Below are 20,205 nucleotides of genomic sequence, written 5' to 3'. Positions count from 1 at the left end.
ACAATAAGTTTGTGGTTCACTAGTTTCAGGCTCAGTTTCTCCACCTACAGCTCAGATTGTCTGATATTCTTTGTACACAAAATAATTGCATTTGGTTTTGGTTGCAATCTGATTTACTATATACTGATTTGCTGATGTTCAGTATAGTCACACTCTTGCTTATGTGATATTGCTTAATTGTAGAAATGCCTTCAAGAATCATATGAAGTACATTACAGAATAATTTCCCAAAATGTTAATAATTGTTGGATTTATGTTAGATTTTATATATATATATATATATATATATATATATATATATATATATATATATATATATATATATATATATATATATATATAAATTATACAAATTATAATTGCAGTGTGGTGTGTTGTTTTTCCACAATAAAGAAACGATTTTCCAACAAAAAATCTTTGGAAAAAGTTCCAATAAAAAAAAGTATCAGCAATCAACTAGTGAGGATTCACGATTCACCTGTAGTGTAGAACTTATGGCAAATTGAGTTTAACTTGTTTTTTTCTGTACCAATCATTTTACCATATACAGTATATATTTGAAGGGGAAAAAAAGAGTATTAACTTCTCTGTTCTTTGTAAATGAGTAGGTCGCTGCTCATATTGTACAGTTGATCTTTGAAATATTGGATCTTAAATATATATTTTAAAAAATGTATATATATTTTTGTGTGTACAGACATTTGACAAATTATTGAAAGTGTAATAAATAAAATGTTAAAAGTGTAGTAATAAAAAGTAAAGAATAATTATATGATCTAAACGACCAGCATTTAACATTGTATTATGAAAATGTCTCCTTTCTCTCTTCTCACTTTTACTGGATGTATGACATTTTCTTCCAATGTGTAATGAATCTATTCGATTGTTATTGCCTGCTACTGTGTGCATCAGCACTTTGGAATTTGCTTCCCATTTTCAAGTATGGAAATCATGGGTGGAGGGCTCACTCTGTGTACGTGTTGGTGTGTGTAAAGGGGTGTGGAGGGATGTGGCCTCCAGTATGACTCAGTTATCCTCTGTTCATATTGTGACTCTGGGAAATGCCATTCCTTGAGTTTATTATAACACTGGAAAATGATTTCATGGCCAGGCTTTCTAGGGGAACCCATGGTGCTGCACACGAGTGCTTCTACATTATCCTAATTGGTGTCTTATCATTGAGACATTTCCCAGCAGGAGTTCACAAAAGCAACAGACTGGGGAACTGAAACATTGAAACTGTGTGTTAAATAGCTTTATTTTTAGCTCTAGGGTCACACCCTGTTCACAGCACGAACTGCAAAGCAGATGCAAATTTTTTATAGCTCAGTTTTTCTTCTGTTTGAATACGTGGCCTTAATATCAGTTTGGTTTTTATGCATTTAAATAACTGTTACATTTCATTCTAGATTATTTGATTTCAGCAACATTTGCTTTCAACAGTTTTAATGATCATGTTTATTGATAATTGAGAAAATAGTCATAGAGGACAGAAAGTTTGTACACCCCCATGTGTTATATTTTGTTTTTATTTTTACATCAGAAACATTTCCAAGCCAGAAGCTTGGTAAAGTTCCATAACCCTGTAAATTCCTGCTTATTATTCAGTCCTTTAAATGAAACCATATTATTCAGTAACTGTAGTGAAACTAACTGAATGTATGTGTAGTAACAAAAGTGAATGATCACCAATGGGTCCTGTGAGTTTGAGTAGTTAAGTGTATTTTAGATCCACTAATTAGCAAATACATGAATAATTAGAGGAATAGTGTTTTCCATGTTTTGCAGGTAACATAAACCAGTCAGTAATTTTGATTGTTCTCTCAAGTCATACCACCAATTTTGTTCTTAAGGCCAATTTACACTAGCAGTCATTCATAGATCATACAAATCTTGAAAAAATAAAAAACGGTACATACAGGTATTCCACTAACGCGAGGAAGAATCTGGTGCCATCTACTGTATAGTCACCATTATGAACTGTCTCAGGAAATCAAGGTGCATCAAGCGTATGTTCAATGTCATGATATCACACTGGAAAATTTGTCATTTTGCATGACTCATTTTGTATGAAAACTTACATTGGTTAAGGCTAGGATTAGGGATGGGGTTAGCATCATTCAAGATTTAGGAAAATTGCCATATTGCCATAGTTTGTTTGAATTTGTACAAAATTCCCATGAGATGTGGTTCTTACGCTCTTAGAAGAAAGGGTTCTTCAAGTGTTCCTTGGATGGTTAATGGTTTTAGCTTTGAAAATAATAAGTTGTAGGTTTCTACATAGAATTATTAAGGGTTCCTGTAGAGGCGCACTATAAAGAGTTTTAGATTGAACCTTTTTTAAAGAGTGCACGATCTTAGAAGGTTAAATGGGTGGATAAGAGTTCTAAACAGATTGTTCTGAAAGGGGAAACCCTCTGTTGAATGGTTCTACATAGAAACAGTTTTGGAACATTAAAAAAAAAAAAAATCACAAGAGAGACTTGTCAAAGAGTGCTAGATTGAACTTTTCATTCCTCTTCATGACATATACAGTTTATCTCATTTAATTGAGATACTGTGTATTGTGTGATGGTGTTGTTTATTTCAAACAGTGTGAAATAAACTTTGTGATGATTCTTCCATTCTTATCTGAGAGAGGATGCAGCTGCTTAAAGGGATAAGAGAAGTTCACCCCCCCCCCCCCCCCCCCCACCCATACCATGGTGACTTGGTAATATGATCTGTCTGAGGGTTTCCTTCCATGTTGAGAATGTTAATATGTCCTGTTCGCTGCAACCCCTTTCAGTGCACTCGCTGCCCAAAATGGAAGACATTACATCATATCCTTTATATCAGTCCTCGGCCATCTCATGAATGTGTGGGTGTAGAAATGGGAAAGGAGGGGGGGGGGCTCTTAAAAAGCTCACACTCCTCTTCTGACTCCCTCAGTTTCGTTCCTGGATTATAGTTGAGTTACCGCGTCTTGCTTGTGCTTGGAACTTACTGGTTACTCTTTCCTCTCAGAACGATGTGCTCTTTGAGTTTTGCCAGATCTTTAGGTTTTGCCCTAATTCCACTGGCCATCTGCTGCATTGTGGCCAATGTGCTGCTATTTTTCCCCAATGGAACGGTGTCTTTTGTGCAGAATGACCAATTGAGTGCCTACGTGTGGTCCTTCATGGGAATAGGAGGTGGTGGCATCGCAGTGAGTATTGTTCTTGTGCCTTTTTAGTTTGTGGATGTGTAGAAGATGACTCTGAAGTGATGATGGGTGTATATATAGAAAACGTTTTCTTTTTTTTTTTGAAAAAAAAATTGCTTGGTACCTCTGGCTAAAAGTACAAAATGGAGGATTTCCACTTAGTAGTAGATTCCAAGTAGTAGTAGAGTGTATGTGTACCTTCTTTTTTTTTGGTGTTTTGGTGGGTTTAAGGTTTGAGTTTGAAAAAACGAAATATCTATTTTTAAAAATGATAGCTCCAGAAACTTTTTTTTGTTTTTGTCAAAATACTTTAAGGGATTAGAAAGAGCTAGTCAAATCTGCTTTACATTCAGATGATGAATGGTTTCAGAAAGCTAAAAATAAATGTTGGTCTTGTCTAATGATTAAGCTCGAGCAAAAGTAAGCATCCTTCTATTCAGCATCCTGTCTGACCCGAATTTGTAACAAACACCACAGACATAAAATATTATTTACTGATTTACTTTGTTTGCAGATATTCATAGCTGCGTTCACTTTTTTGTGCATGGGGAAGTGTGCTGACTCCTGTGGAACAGAGAGCTGTGCTGTGAGTACTACACTTTCCACTACCTACTCTTATGCAACTGAATTGATCAGGCTTCAAAGAAATCCTGGTATGTCTGAATTATTTAAAAAAATGACCTTGGAATTATACAGAAACTTACTGGATGCAGAGTTGCCACATTGGTATTGGAATTAATATTCTGTAGCGGCCTGGGAAAACCCTTCACATGGTAAAATCTTGACATTTTCTCCTATATAAAGTTCTTGAAAGTACAGAACTGAAATATGTTTATCTTTCACATAAAGAAAAGGTCTGCCATTTTAAATATAGTTACATCCAAAAGTGAAAAAGGAGAACAACATGTACATATTCTAGCCCATCTTAGGCTCTGTTTCACTACAGCAGATAGCTATCCAAAAACTTGATCAAATTGTGACACTCACTGTGTGAGAAAATCATATTTAGCTAATAAATATTTGCCACAATGTCTGTTAAAATGGCTCCTTCCACAAATTGAGGTGTCAAGTTATGTTATAAGCAGAAAAATGCAATTTTAGCCAAAACCTCGATTGATTGATTGATTAATTGATTGCTGTTTGCAAGAATTCAGCCACAGCGACATGCAGCAGGTTTTCCCAGACCACCACCCACAGCATTTTTACAGCACTCTCACTGTAATGTATGTTTACTGTTATGAAACATTGCTGTGATTACAGTTTCTGTTCACAAAATCATGTAATTATAAGATAAGATCAAATGACACAATAACAAATGTTAAAATGAACAGTGAGAACTGCAGTGACAGAATCAATGGGTTACACGCCTAAAAAGCACAAGGAAATTAAGCTGAAATTGAAATATGCAAGCTGCCAAACTTGGGAGGATTTAAAATATGAGGTGCCTTTGCTGCTTCAGGAAAATGCTTTTGATGCCTAGTTTTACAGTAAAGTTAAAGATACTGTATGTTTGACTCTGCTGTCACAACAGCAGTGTTACAGTAGCTATACAGTAAAGTGTTTTGATAGTGAGTACCATAAATATTTTCCTAGAATACCAGGTAATGGTATCGAACTATAAATCACATTTAATATTATATTGGTTTGAAGAGAGCATTTAATTATGGAAATTGCAAATATTCCTTACAGAATGGGGATGATACTCCAGAAAGTTCTGATCAAAGAGTGACAGTAATAGTGGTGGCTTTATGTGTCCATTTTGTTTCTCTTGTTTGATTGCGCATTTTGTTTGTCCAGATGTGTGGCTCTGTGCTAGCGTCTCTCATTGGACTGGCCGGCTCTGGTTATTGCTTCATCATCTCAGCTATGGCCATGTTAGAGGGGCCATATTGCCTGAACAGTTTAAAATGGGGAACTCCTTTCCAGGATCATGGGTTACAGTATGATACTATAGATCCTTCTTATCCATCTTACATAAATGTAATGTTGGATTCAGTACAGTTGCTAAACACTTTCCTGTATCTTTGTACCTCTAATTCTCAGATACCTGCTTAACCGTGAATCCTGGTCTACGTGTGTACAGCCTGCTCACATTGTTGAGTGGAATGTGACGCTTCTTTCCATCCTATTAGGCCTCAGCCTGATCGAGTTCCTCATTTGCTTTGTGCAGTTTATCAGCGGATTAGTCAGCGCCATCTGCAGGCCTTGCTGCTATAAGCAGCAATATAGCCTGAGTGCTTGAAGACACAATGGACAACTATCCCATATATCCCTAGTGAACAAACATTGTAACGATAGGCTGCTATTTAAAAAAAAAAAAAAAAAAACATTCTGAAAATACCTGACAGACTAAATCAATATATATCTGGGAATTGGGTCAGTGTAGCATGACGAGCCTTTTCTAGCTTGAACAGGAGCAGCTCTTATCTGTCTTATACTATTCTAACACAATCAACCACAATACAGAACCATTGTAGTATACTCAGACCTGATACCTAGAACTATTTCTAGGTTGATACCTAGCACTATTTTTTTTAAAAACAACAACAAAAAAACAAAAACAAACAAACAAACAAACAAACAAACAAACAAAAAAACAGAGGTTTGTAAGTTACATAACTTTCTGTCCATGGAAAAATATAGAGTAACTGATATATATTTTTTTCACTTCTTAGAATTAATTACTGAGACAATATAATCAAGATCATTTTGCTTTTATGAAAAGACAAATTATTTCAAGCGTGCTTTATAAGTTCTGATTATACACTGTATGGCTTCATTGTCCATTTTGTTAAATGTATTTCTTGTGTTTTCTGTATGTTTCATTTTAAGAAAATGATAACTTATTTCCTAATTATTGATAAACTATTATGTTGATGTTAAAAAATCTTGACGTTATGTATCATATAAGCAAATTTTTATTGTTTTTTATAATGTTTCTTATGTTTCCTTAAAAAAGAATAAATGTTCCATTTTGGATGTATACAGTAGTTTTGCTTTTAATGTGCAGTGTAAACAAGGTGAAGCATAATACTGGGATTGTGTGGCTTTGCTGCAGGAATCTCATTAGTGCTGTTGGAGCCAGAACTTTCATAAGAGCTTTTATTCCTGAACCATGCTCTGCTCCTGTAAAAGCACTAGAAAAGTGATTTATGGTGTGCTAAACCCAGTTCACAAACATTCAGTTTAGAAGGACACAAGGACATTTAGAGTACCCCATGGCTATATGAGCAAATGTATGACTGTTACTAAGGCCAAGGAAATTTGTTTAAGATACAAATATAACACAAACTCTGGACATTGAGCACTTCTATTTGTGAACATGTGAGCTTTGCTTTCTATTGGTTTTACCTGAAGTGGCCTTTAGTTCTGTGGAACCTTATAGTAGATTCCAAAAGTTCCAAAAGAGACCACAACTGAAAATACTCCTGTTTTGCATTATTTTCTAATTTAATACAACATTATATAATATATTATTAGCCATATCCTGACTTCAAATTTTAATATTAGAAATATTTGCATGAATTTCAGAATTTCTTAGCATTAGGGTGCTTTTGCTTGCATGCCTCGAGCTAACAAACAAGTTTGTGCAAAACCTGATGACCCTTGGTAGATCAAATCCATTATGTCCTCTGAACATGTGGAAGGGTTAAGACTCAACAAAAACTGAGCTTTGTACATAGGAGTTAACATGGTCAGTACCACAAATTTGCTTAAATTTAAATAGTGACTGGATAACATTCAAGAATATTCAATATTGTACAGTACATTTCCTTTCTTTGTTCTGTTTATTTCCAGTTTTAAACAGACCCCAATTTATATTTAGATTAGCCATTTGCTCAAATTGCTTAAACACACATAATTCAGTTAGAAAATAAGAGAATGTTCTGTTCTCACTGTGATAATTGACCACATTGTTGGGTTTTCATCACTATCTATGTCTCTCAACTCAATGCAACATTGTGACCAATGTTATCAGTAGCTATATTGATTTTGGTAGAGGTTGGCTACAGTGAGCTGACGTGACAGACGTGAGCTGATTTCTCCACCTTGCGTAATTCACACAGATGGGAAATTTTACATTTGTGCAACACTGGAAGAAAACACAAATATAAACATGTATGATTTGTATGATCAGACAGATGAGAATAAAATGATGTATTTGTACTATTATGAATTTAAACTAGCTAAAGCCAATTGTTTTGACATTTTCTAAAACAAGAAGGAGATTTTTTTTTAATTATCTGATCATACCACTATAATGGCTGTGATCAGTTTCAGTATTGGAGATTTACTGACATTCAGTACAATGACTGAAATTTTTTCCTCCATATACATAGTAGTGTGAGTCTGGTTGCACTAGTTGCATTAAACCCATCTCAAGCTGAATACATATTTTAAATCAGGAAGGAACTTCCCATAAGGGGTTTATCAAAGGTCATCTGTTTCAGGTCATTTGAGATGGGCAAATCTATTACTCAATCATTCTGATACCCCAGGTCTCACTGCAATTGGTTGGCATTTCTCTGTTACCTTTAAAAGGAATGAAGCAATCTCAGAGAGCCTGACATCCAAATCACAGAGGAGCAACATGGGGAGGTTGCACTGGAACCTGATTGGGATTTTGTGCTGTGTTGGAACTGTGTCCTGTGCAATAAGAGAATATTTCATAGGTATTAAGGAGATTGAGTGGGATTACGCACCTACTGGGAAGAACCTGATTCAAAACAAAACACTAGATGAAGATGAGTGAGTTTTACTTTACTATACTATACTTTACATTACTATACTATAATTTTTCTATAAATATACTATAACTATGACAAAAGGTAAAAAAAGGACTGTTGATAACTTTGGAATTTTATAAATTCAGTTTATAAAATTAACATTTACATCCAAAAACCCCTAATTTGTTGTAATTTGGTGTACCTTAAATTGTTGAAAGGGTTGTCTTTCTGAATAAAGTCTTAAAGGGTCTTTATCAATACCTACAACGGTGGGTTTGCTGTTCAAAATTGATTCCAACTAGAACCTCTTTCGAGAGCTAGCTTATAAAGTCATACAGGAATCATTCAGGAATTATTTAAAAGTGTATGTTGTTAGATACAGTGCCTTCCACTAATATTGGCACCCTTGGTAAATATGAGCAAAGAAGGCTGCGAAAATTTGTCTTTATTGTTTAACCTTTTGATCTTTTGTTTAAAAAAAAAATCACAAAAATACTCTGCTCTCATGGATATCAAACAATTGTAAACACAGGTTTATATATATATAGAAAAACAGTCCCAAAACATTAAAGAGCCACCACCATATTTAACCGTGGGCATGAGGTACTTTTCCATATGCCTACCGCTCTGTGTGCACCAAAGCCACCTCTGGTGTTTATTGCCAAAAAGCTCTATTTTGGTTTCAGTTGACCATAGAACCCGATCCCATTTGAAGTTCCAGTAGTGTCTGGCAAACTGAAGACGCTCGAGTTTGTTTTTGGATGAGAGTAGAAGCTTTTTTCTTGAAACCCTTCCAAACAACTTGTGGTGATGTAGGTGACTTCAGATTGTAGTTTTGGAGACTTTCTGACTCCAAGACGCAACTAACTTCTGCAATTCTCCAGCTGTGATCCTTGGAGATTTTTTGGCCACTCGAACCATCCTCTTCACAGCGTTGAGATGATATCGACACATGTCCAATTCCAGATTAATTCATAACATTTCCAGTTGACTGGAACTTCTTAATTATTGTCTTGATGGTGGAAATGGGCATTTTCAATGCTTGTGCTATATTCTTATAGCCACTTCCCATTTTATGAAGCTCAACAACCTTTTTGCCGGACATCACAGCAATATTCCTTGGTCTTACTCATTGTTATGAATGACTAAGGGAATTTGTCCTATGTGTTACATCATATTCATACCCCTGTGAAACAGGAAGTCATGATTGAACAATTTCCTTTTTTTTTTTAAACAAAAGATCAAAAGGTTAAACAATAAAGACAATTTTTCACAGCCTCCTTTGCTCATATTTACCAAGGGTGCCTCCAATGTTAGTGGAGGGCACTGTATCTATATCATAACAGTATGCACTTGTAAAGTTGGCTACAAACTGCTAAAGAGATACATTACAAAAACACCAGTTTTAATTTCCAAACTTTTCTACTATATTTCAGACATGCAAGGACATTTTTGGAAAATGGTGACCTTAGGATTGGGCGTGTGTATAAGAAGGCAGTGTACCTCCAGTACACGGACCTTACCTTCAGGCAGGAGATAGGGAAGCCCAAATGGTTGGGCTTTGTCGGGCCTATCATCAGTGCTGAAGAGGATGACACTGTGGTTGTGCATTTAAAGAACATGGCCTCTCGCAAATACTCCATTCATCCCCATGGAATGAACTACAATAAATCCAGTGAAGGTATGGACACTGGATATGGCATATATCCAATACATATTGCATATTAAGACCAATGCTATACTTTTATTACAGTAGTTGCCTCTTATTATTTATATTGCTCCACATATGTGTTGTTTCCTTTCAGGGGCATGGTACCCTGATATGACAGGTACGGAGGAGACCCTCGATGATGCTGTGGCTCCTGGGGAGATGTATAACTATTTGTGGAAGCTGTCATCCTCTCACGCTCCTGCTGAAGATGACACGAACTGCTTGACCCGAGTGTACCACTCTCACGTCAATGCCCCAAAAGATACTGCCTCAGGACTCATTGGGCCATTTATTATCTGTAAAAAAGGTTTGTTGAGCTGTGTATACACTATAAAAATATTACCTTGTAAATTTACTCTAATTTAATGACAGCAGAGTTGTTAATATTTACAGCATTCGTACTGTAATGGTTGTTTACAGTAATATCACATTATGCTATATTTTTTATATAAAACATATTTCAACACTGTTTGTAATATATATATATATATATATATATATATATATATATATATATATATATATATATATATATATATATATATATATATATATATATTTTACAGAAATTACAGACAATGTTTACAGTGTTGAGTATAACACAGGGCTACTGTGTGCCTATACCTTTTAAAGATCTTAGTCACTGTTTTGGAAAATATTTTATGGAAGAATTCATAGTGGATGCCTAAATCTAATCTCTAAACATTCATTCTAAGATTTAGTGTAATAGATCAGTATGGATTTAGTAAATAAATGGCATGAAAACTGCTTATTTGTGCATTAACTGGTGTGCAATTCTTCAGGTACTCTGGACATACATGGTGACAAATCAAGCGACTACCTATACACCCTCATGTTCACTGTTTCTGATGAAAACCTCAGTTGGTACCTGGATGACAACATCAAGAAATACTGCAAAACACCGACCAAAGTCGACAAGGATGATGAGGACTTTCAGGAGAGCAATAAAATGCACGGTGAGCAGAAGTTTGTAAAAACGACAAAGTTACCACATGTCCCATAAGGAATCATTTTCATGAGGAATGGCAAGGCTTAATGTTTTCCCCACTTACAATTCACCATTGTTTTCCAGCTATTAACGGTTATGTCTTTGGAAACTTGCCAGACCTGAGCATGTGCATGGGCAAAAACATTCAATGGTACCTGTTTGGGATTGGCAACGAAGTGGACATCCACTCTGCGTTCTTCCATGGTCAGATCTTAAAGAACAAGCAGCACCGCACAGACACCATTAGCCTCTTCCCAGCTACGTTTGTCAGTGTAGAAATGGAGGCGGACAAACCTGGACAGTGGCTATTGAGCTGCCAGGTTAATGATCACCTGGAGGGTATGATATGAAAGCATGTCTCCTCTGAGTGTATATTATTCAGAATCATGGAAGTCCTGTTACATATACAAGCACCTAGTGCATTATTGCTGATAAAGACTAAGTATTTTTGACATGCTCATTGACATATTGTGATTAGTATTCTTTCTACATATATATATATATATATATATATATATATATATATATATATATATATATATATATAACCACTTCTTAACAGTATGCTCATAGCACATAGTTTGATGCAATTTTTGCTTGTTTTAGCGGGCATGCAGGCATTTTTTGAGATCAAGAGATGTTTTCCGGCTGTGCATAAGCCCAGACCATTTGGTGAAGTCCGACAGTACTACATTGCTGCTGAGGAGGTTATCTGGGACTATGGACCTACACAGATCAACCAATACACTGGCATTAAGCTACAGGATGACAGGTAAAGCTACCTAATACTAAATCCTCTCCCCTCTCAAACACAAGATCAGTACAATCCTTCAGGCTCAGACAAAATTTTCCACACTTTTCACAGTATGGCTGGCATATTCTTTAATAACCGTAACGATCGCATTGGAGGGAAATACAAGAAGGTTCGGTATGTGGAATACACAGATGGGACCTTTACCAAGCCCAAAGAGAGAACACCTGAAGAGGAACACCTGGGCATTCTGGGTATTCCCTAATCACCATAAACACTACACTATATACGCTACAACAGGAATTGTAAATAGGTTGGGCAAAAAAAAAAAAAAAAAAAAAACGAAATGTGCACAGTCTGGTGTCTGCATATCTAACAAGTCTGCATATTTAACTGATTAATTACCTGTTAGCCTTGTCTTTCCATTACTTTTAGCAGTGTTACATTACTTGTTAGCATTGGCCTGCAGTACTTGTTAGCATAGATTTTTAAATACTAGTCTTTTATTGCTTGTTAGCATAAACTAAACACAGCGTACAGTTGCATGCTACAACAGGAATTTTAAAATAGTTTAGAATCTGTTGTTTACTTCTTTAGTTTTGAACTAGGGCCAATGTATCTAACAAGTAAGGGATATCTCTACTCTGGCAGATTCTATTACATGTTAGCATAGATTTCCCTGACACGTTAGCATCGACCTTTATTACTTCTTAGCATAGATTACCGTTACTTATAGATGTTTATTACTTGTAAGCCAGGGTTTGGAAGGTTACTTTAAAAATGTATTCCGTTACAGTTACAAATTACTTCATAAAAAAATGTAATCAGCAATGTAATCCAAGCATCATAATATGAAAGTAATGTAATCTGATTATTATTGGATTACTTCAAGTTAAGAGAAAAGCAATATGATCTAAAATACTTTTATTTAGAGCTTATTTTAGAGATTAAAAACATATTCAGTGTTTGTATTTGTTTTAATAAAATAAATACATTTTTTGCTCACAACTGGCAAGAGAGAACAAGAACTATAATCATGCAGCTATATTGTGTTATGGTAAAAGATTGTAAAAAATTGTAATCCTGAGAGTATTTCCATTTTTACCAAATGTACCTGTAATCTGATTACTTTTTTGTTATTAACGTAACTGTAACAGATTACAGTTACCAGTTTTTTTTAATCCTGATTACGTAATGCCGTTGCATGTGTTCTGTTACTCCCCAAGCCTGTTGTTAGCATAGATTTTTATAATTATTTACAGGCTTTCATTAGTTGTTAGCATAGATTTCCAACTTTGAGCAACATTAGTGTATAGCAAATCCATTACATCAGAGCACTTCACATCTGAAAAATAATCTGTGATAAAAAAAAAAGAAAATTTATTCTCATTTTTTATGCAATGGCTTAATGCTTAATTTGTGACCAACGTAACAGAGTATTTTTGAATAATTTAAAGCTCCGTGATTTCTCTCTTAGGTCCAATCATCAGGGCAGAGGAGGAGGACACCATTAAGGTCGCTTTTAAGAATACTGCAAGCCGACCTTACAGCATTCAGCCTCATGGAGTACAGTACAATGTTGAAATGGACGGCACACTTTACCACAACGTTCTAGAAGGTTCTGGAAAATGACTAATCAAAACCATCCTTATTGCACAAAGTTAAAACAAACCACTGTTGCTGTAACTTTGCATCGCTTTCTGTTTTACTTTTGCAGAATCATACACTGCGCAAAAGCTTAGGGAACTCAAGAAAGAAGCAAGTAAGTACATGTACTGTAGAAGGGACTGAAAAAACAAAACTTGAATACATGCACCAGAGAGGTTAAATTTCGCAAACATTTTACTTGATAAGCTGAAGTCCATGAAGGAGAAATGTTGAGAAATGTAGAGTGTAAACTCTAGAGACTGTTGTGTGTCAAAATCCCAGGAGATCAGCAGTTTCTGAAATACTCAATCCAGGCCTTATGGAAACAATATCCATGCCATGATCAAAGTTAATGTTTAATGTGAACATTAAATGAAGCTCTTGACTGGTATCTTCATGATACCAGTAGATGGTGAGTGTATATCTACATTGAACACATTTTTATTTGATTTCTTTTTTTTGGTGAATTTTTAGGAATTGTTGAACCTCTTCCTGCTGCCTCCGTCCGCCCAGGCACAACCTATAATTATGAGTGGGTGGTGCCTAAGAATGGAGGTCCAACTAAAAACGATCCTGACTGTATCACCTACTTGTACTACTCTGCTGTGGACCCAATCCAAGATACCAACTCTGGCCTGGTTGGACCTCTCCTAATCTGTAAACCAAAAACCCTCAAAGCAGGCAAACAAGTAAGTACAAAGTACTGGTTGTCTGATCAAAAGAGTTACATATGTGCTTGTTTCCATGTTTCTCACTGGTCACACTGCAGAAAAATGTGAAGAAAGAATTCCACCTGCTTACTACGGCTTTTGATGAGAACCGGAGCTGGTATTTAGACGAGAACATTAACAGATTCACAAAACAACCTAAGTCTGTGAAGAAAGATGATGAAGATTTTCAGTTGTCTAATAAAATGCATTGTAAGTCCTTAAAAATGTTGAAAGACTTACCTGACATGGGTTACGAAAAAGGTCAAAATCTTCTACAGTATATTTTTTGTATCTGCAGCAATCAATGGATACATGTATGGAAATCTCCAAGGCCTGACTATGTGCAAAGGTGACAAGGTTTCCTGGCATCTTTCGGGTTTGGGATCAGAGGGGGACATTCATGGACTTTACTTCCATGGCAACAGGTTCCTCTACAGAGGAACAAGGAGAGACACCATCAGCGTATTCCCTCATGTCTCACATACAGTCATCATGGAGCCAGACAGCATGGGTGATCACTCTCTTTCATTCTGCTTTCCTTAAATAGATCATCAGTTTTTCTGCTGGAGCCATTAAATGTTGTTATACCACAGCGCTGTTCAGTTCTCAAATTTGACTGGTCAGTTTAATTTTCTGTAACAGTATTCTGATTATAGTGCTGGTAGCTATACAAACCACAACTTTAAATGAATGTGCTAATTTGAATACCTTAACAGATCTATAGTAACATGTCATTGACATAATCTAAGCTTAATAATGCATAAAAATGGTTTAAAAAACATGTGGTCATTTAACAAAGAAAAAGTTAGAATCTTTGGTTTGGTGAAGCTATCAGTAAACAGGTGTTTATTTAATATTTATGGAAGGAGTCTCTAATGTCAGCACTTTGTAATGGTCAGTACATTTTTTGCAGTTCATCAGTATCCTGACAAGCTGTGTTTTATTAACTTCCAGACAGACGAAAAAATAGAGATTGGTGAAGTAACAACTGCTTATGGGTACTATAACATGAAAACAAATTTGTCTTGTGGACGTTACACAAGTTTCAATGTAAAAGCATTAAGTGTAAAAGCATGAAATTCATTAATAAGTTAAAATTAGTAATCATTGGGAAACTGCTGTGGTATATGTGAAACAAAAGCCTTTGAAATGGACTATTATTGGAAAATATTCGGGATGGTAATGGACTTCACACTAGCCCGTTGTTGATTATTTTCCTATAACAGCATGCTCCTGTCGTATCTTATTCCTTGTATCCTTATATCTTATTAACTACCAGTGATAATATTTTAATACTACTGTTCAACTGTAGTTTCCCGTTGGCAAAATCTAATAAGTATTTTTTCTGTCTTTTTTCTGTATCTCTGGTCATTACAGGACAATTTGAGTTGACATGTATAAGTGCTGATGATAACCACGCAGGTATGAGAGTGAACTACACAGTGCAGAAGTGCAGTATCTTTAGCAGGCAGTCAGAGATCATGCTCCAACAGAAGAAATATTACATTGCTGCTGTAGAGGTGGACTGGGATTATTCTCCCAGCCGCACCTGGGAGGAGAAAATGTTTCATGGCCTTAAAGATAGGTAATATATTACAGTACAGTTTGAGTATTTAATAGAACACACCGATGGTTAACAGTTCCTGTTTGAGTGCATACTTGGGATCAGGTTAACACTAAAGACAGATACCGATTTAACAACTATAAAAACTTTGCCAAGACTAAATTATGAGTAGCTGAGATAATTCATAAATTGCTTAGGAGCCAGTTCTTACATGACTGCTTTTCTAATGAGAACCTATGATGTGCAAAACCTATGGGCTTGTAGTTGTCTATGCTGAAAAATCCAGCTTAGTTTGAAAAGTTATCAAATCAAAGGCTGAGCTGGTTAAGCTAGTAGATCATTTTTGGCAGCTGGTAAGTATTGGTTGATTGAAATTAATGAATTATCATTACTAATTCAACATAGCAGCTGCAACAATAAGAATGGTAATAAGAGTGGTAATAAGAATAATTAGAAAATCTCAAACATTTCTTGATCAGTTTAGACAAATAATAAGGAATCTGGAAAATAACTTTAGCTGGCAAAGGTCTAGCAGCTTTCCCTGTGTTTTGGCAGATAGCGTATTCTACAGTGATAACTTAGACTAAAGTCAGTGAGTTTATGGTTTGAGAAAAAGTTGAGAAAGTTCTAGCTGAACTTTACCACGAACAGCACACCAAACACATGTACCAATATCACCCACATACCAGAGGTGGCATAGACTAGACAACCAATACATTCACTAGTCACTGCAGTGTATAGTTGACTAGTCAGGGCAGTGGAAAAATAGTTAGGCAGATGGTAAGAAAATTCAGGCAGACTGTAAAGAAAGCATTATAAATGTTCTTTGTTAGTCTGAACAGATTTCCTATTGAGTTAGCCAATTTTACAGTCAACCACACAAACTTTATTTTCTTTTGCTTTAATGAAGTGGAGAGGTGTGTGCAAGGCTGTTTTTTAAATCCCACTCCTGCTCACTCCAGAAGGAATTCCTCCAAAAGAGCACCTTCTGAGCCGCGGGTTGCACATCACTATCCAAACACATTAAGCTATTTCATGCCAGCTCAAAACATTGCATCCTCTATCCATCACTAAGCCATAAGGAGCTTCTGTGCTGCATGCACTCGGCTTCAGCTTGGATTTCACTGAACCCCTAGCTTGTGCAGAGAATTGGTACATCCTTATGTAGTATAATATGATACAAAGATTTATCATTTTGCACGTGTTGATGCAAATGATTTACTTTCCTTATTAAGGATGCATCATAAAAACATTGAAGTTAGAAATGTAATTTGTAGCCTGTGTATGGATGTTAATTGAAATGCAGTCAGTACATCCTTTGCTCCAAATATTAAACAGCCTGAAAATAGCGACGTCCTTAAACAGTTTTTGCTTTAACGATAGAAAAGACAAATGTTTGTTTTTGTTTTAATTACTGGCCAACTAGTAAAATGTGTAGTTATGTAACACCTACTACATACCAGTGATCTCATATTGTTTCCCCACAGCCCAGGTAACACATTTCTTAATAAAGGAGGCAAATTTATTGGTTCCAAATACAAGAAGGTCCTATACAGAGAGTATACTGATGACACCTTCACTAAGCCAAAGGACAGGTCTGCTGATCTGGAACACTTAGGAATTTTGGGTAAACATTTAGTGCTACGGTGAAACAACTTATAATTGTGGTGTTATAGTGAGGTGAGAAAACAGTCATATACTATGTGTATAAATTGAACCTCGCAGGTCCTATAATTCATGGAAATGTGGGAGAGAAAGTAAAGGTGGTTTTCAAGAACTTAGCCAAGAGGCCATACTCGATACATGCACATGGAGTAAAGACAGAAAGTCCTCAAGTCACACCAACCCAACCAGGTACGTAGATGTTCTGCTGGGTTTTGCAAAGTGGTATGATTTAAAATATTATAGGATTACATAATTACATATTTAATAACATTTGTTACTTGTTTGGGAAACTTTGGGTCCTGTAATGTCCGATGCATGTTCTGGACCTGGATATAAAAGCTTAATATATAAATGCATACTATTTTGTCAAGGTCAAACTCAGACATACACCTGGTATATTCCCAAGTCTGCTGGCCCAACATCTGAACAAGAGGAATGTAGTGTTGGAGCTTACTATTCAACTATAGACGTTAACAAGGTAAGTCTTTGATATCAGAATGTGCAGCACCAATTTAAAACCAATCAAGGGCATATATTAATTAATAACTTTGGACAAAAATAAGACACAAAGTGATGTTCTCTTTGCTGACTGTCATGCTGGAATATGTAACTCTACAGGATTTGTACAGTGGACTGATTGGACCACTGATAATCTGTCAGAAGAGTCTTCTGAGGACGTTTGGGCTAAAGAAAGAGATTGAGGAGTTTGCATTGCTGTTCATGGTGTTTGATGAGAATAAGTCCTGGTATCTGGAGGACAACATAAAAACATATGTGAAAAATCCTCCCAAAAATTTAGAGGAGGATGAAGAGTTTATTGAAAGTAACAAAATGCATGGTGAGTATAGAACAATCTTACTTCTGTCATAAACAATTCCAGAGGAGCAGAGAATATAATGTTGCTTATACCACAGTGTTGTTAAATTCTCAAATCTGATTGGTTGGAAGGTGTTGTGGCAAATCCCAGGTTTATATTATATTTGTAACACTGGTCGAGCTGTTCAGAGGGAAATCAGTTGTTTGATTTCCACGATTGCAGAGTACTTTTGTGAATGTTTTTAACAAAAGATCAAAAGGTTAAACAATAAAGACAATTTTTCACAGCTTTCTTTGATCATATTTACCAAGGGTCCCAATATTGGTGGAGGGCAGTGTATATTGATTTTAGTGAATACCGAACAAGACGGTTACAATAGCTAGTTCTAAAAACCTATAGTGGTAAAACAATAGTGGTAAAACAATGACCAGCTACTGTTTATGCATTGTAGGTATAAATGGCCTGGTCTTTGGCAACCTTCATGGGCTGAATATGAATGTGGGAGATAAGGTGTATTGGTACCTGCTGGGAATGGGAAATGAAATAGACCTACACACAGCACATTTCCATGGCCACAGCTTTGAGTACAAGGTAAAGAAGTTCCATGCACAAAACCCATTTGCTGCATATTCAAACCCATTGCGTACTCATAACACTTCTATCTGAAGAATTATTCTAACCAACTTAAGTTTATCTCATGGCCTGTATAATGAATGTCTCGCTCTAACCCAAGATAAGTGGCGTCCATCGCGATGATGTGTTCGACTTATTCCCCGGCACGTTCCAGACAGTGAAAATGCGCCCTCAGTACCCGGGCACCTGGCTCCTGCACTGCCATGTCGCGGACCACGTGCTGTCTGGCATGGAGACCACATACACAGTGAAAGGTATGTACAAGAGAGTGGTGTAAACAAAGAATGACCTAAATGTTTTGTAAAAATACTAAATAAATAATTAAAATACTATTTTTTACCAGTAAAAAGTTTAATTGAATCTACTACAATCAGATAATCATATACATTATCTCTTAATTAATACAACCTTAACATGTTTAATAATATAAAACTAACGTTAAATATTTTTTATTTGCAGAACGCAAATAGGCTAGAGCTGAAGAACTTCAACACAATAATTTTTCTGATCCAATACCTACTGTAACTCCAAAACATTATTCATACATTATGAATAAATCTTTATGGCAATTGTACACAAGTGTTTTAAATATCGGCACACAATACATAAAATACAGATAAGTGTAAAAAGTGCAAATATTTATGTGTCATAAGACAGGAAACAGCATGTAATTAACATCAAGGCATGTACTACTTGTCACTTCTTGCTGAGGAATCAGTAATACTTAAACCTGGATAGATCATAGATTAATAAAGTAAATAAACCAAAACAAACAAACCAACAAAACCCTAAAGCATGGGTTCTCAGTGTGAGCAGTAACAATTACACTGTTGCTCCTGCTTGAGCTCACATGATTGTAATGTTGAATTGATAATCGAGTCATTCATGAGTTGAGGCAGCTGTGTTAAAACTCAAATGTGTTGCATTGGATACAAATTTACAAAAAACCTACATTTTCTATTTTAGTGGACAATTTAGATGCTGGAATGGCCCAAATTATGAATTTTAGATCAATATTTTAAAAGTTAATCTGTTATGACCTATAAATTCAGGTGATCCATCGCAGAAGCAAATTGACTTTTTTTTAAAAAACCTTTTACATGATCTTCAGTTTGCTTGTATTTCCGAATGTATATACGGACGCATACAAATTTTTTTCAACTGGCTAAAAAAAAAGAAACACAACATGACTAGGCTTACATTAAACACCTGAGTGTATTCTGTTAATCAAATCAAACTGAATAAATAATAAATAAAAAAATTAAAAACTGAAATAGTTACTACACCTGGAAGATTCGCTTTATTTTCTCAGTCATGTCATCTTCCTTTAAAATTGAGTCCTTGTAAAGGATATGTGCCTCCATAGTTACTTTCAGAAATATGGAGAAACCCATAAATCTAAAATTCACTCTTTAGGTCATTATTCTAAAACGTCATATTCAGAGTATTTACTGTAGATTGTCTGCTAATATTGAAAGCATACTGTTTTTTTGTTTGTTTGTAAATTCATAGCCAAGGCAGTAATGGGCAAACATCTTATTTCAAAACAGATATGGACTAAATTAAGATATACAGATTTGTAGTTACGGCACCTTATATTTTATATATATATATATATATATATATATATATATATATATATATATATATATATATATATATATATATATATATATTAAAAGCCAGGAAGTAAATGGGAACTAAACTAAACCAGTTATGAGTCATATCATATAACCGCACAGATATTACATATTTACTATACCCTTATAATGTAGTATAGTCCAGAA

At 35.4% G+C, this 20,205-nt stretch overlaps 2 protein-coding genes across 2 annotated transcripts; both read left to right on the top strand.

Annotated features, from left to right (window-relative positions):
* The first annotated feature begins 2,913 nt into the window (after positions 1-2,913).
* Positions 2,914-6,167, top strand: tm4sf18 (transmembrane 4 L six family member 18). Its single transcript, XM_017478355.3, has 4 exons — positions 2,914-3,187; positions 3,699-3,770; positions 4,982-5,124; positions 5,228-6,167. Exons 1-4 carry the CDS (start codon positions 3,011-3,013, stop codon positions 5,424-5,426), a joined length of 591 nt encoding a protein of 196 aa, XP_017333844.1. The 5' UTR covers positions 2,914-3,010; the 3' UTR covers positions 5,427-6,167.
* Positions 6,168-7,750: 1,583 nt separating this feature from the next.
* cp (ceruloplasmin) lies at positions 7,751-19,703 on the top strand. Its single transcript, NM_001278815.1, is given in 20 exon segments — positions 7,751-7,933; positions 9,348-9,592; positions 9,717-9,929; positions 10,426-10,599; positions 10,716-10,970; positions 11,238-11,403; positions 11,497-11,636; positions 12,860-13,000; positions 13,100-13,144; positions 13,504-13,718; positions 13,799-13,949; positions 14,038-14,250; positions 15,117-15,324; positions 16,791-16,930; positions 17,029-17,157; positions 17,340-17,446; positions 17,587-17,806; positions 18,237-18,376; positions 18,519-18,672; positions 18,878-19,703. Coding segments are annotated over 20 exon segments (3,225 nt in total). The 5' UTR covers positions 7,751-7,775; the 3' UTR covers positions 18,889-19,703.
* Positions 19,704-20,205: the final 502 nt, after the last annotated feature.

Source organism: Ictalurus punctatus, chromosome 10 (assembly GCF_001660625.3).
Source record: "Ictalurus punctatus breed USDA103 chromosome 10, Coco_2.0, whole genome shotgun sequence".
Classification (NCBI taxonomy): Eukaryota; Metazoa; Chordata; class Actinopteri; order Siluriformes; family Ictaluridae; genus Ictalurus; species Ictalurus punctatus.
The sequence above is the reverse complement of the archived record's forward strand: the minus strand, read 5'-3'. Positions and strand labels throughout refer to the sequence as shown.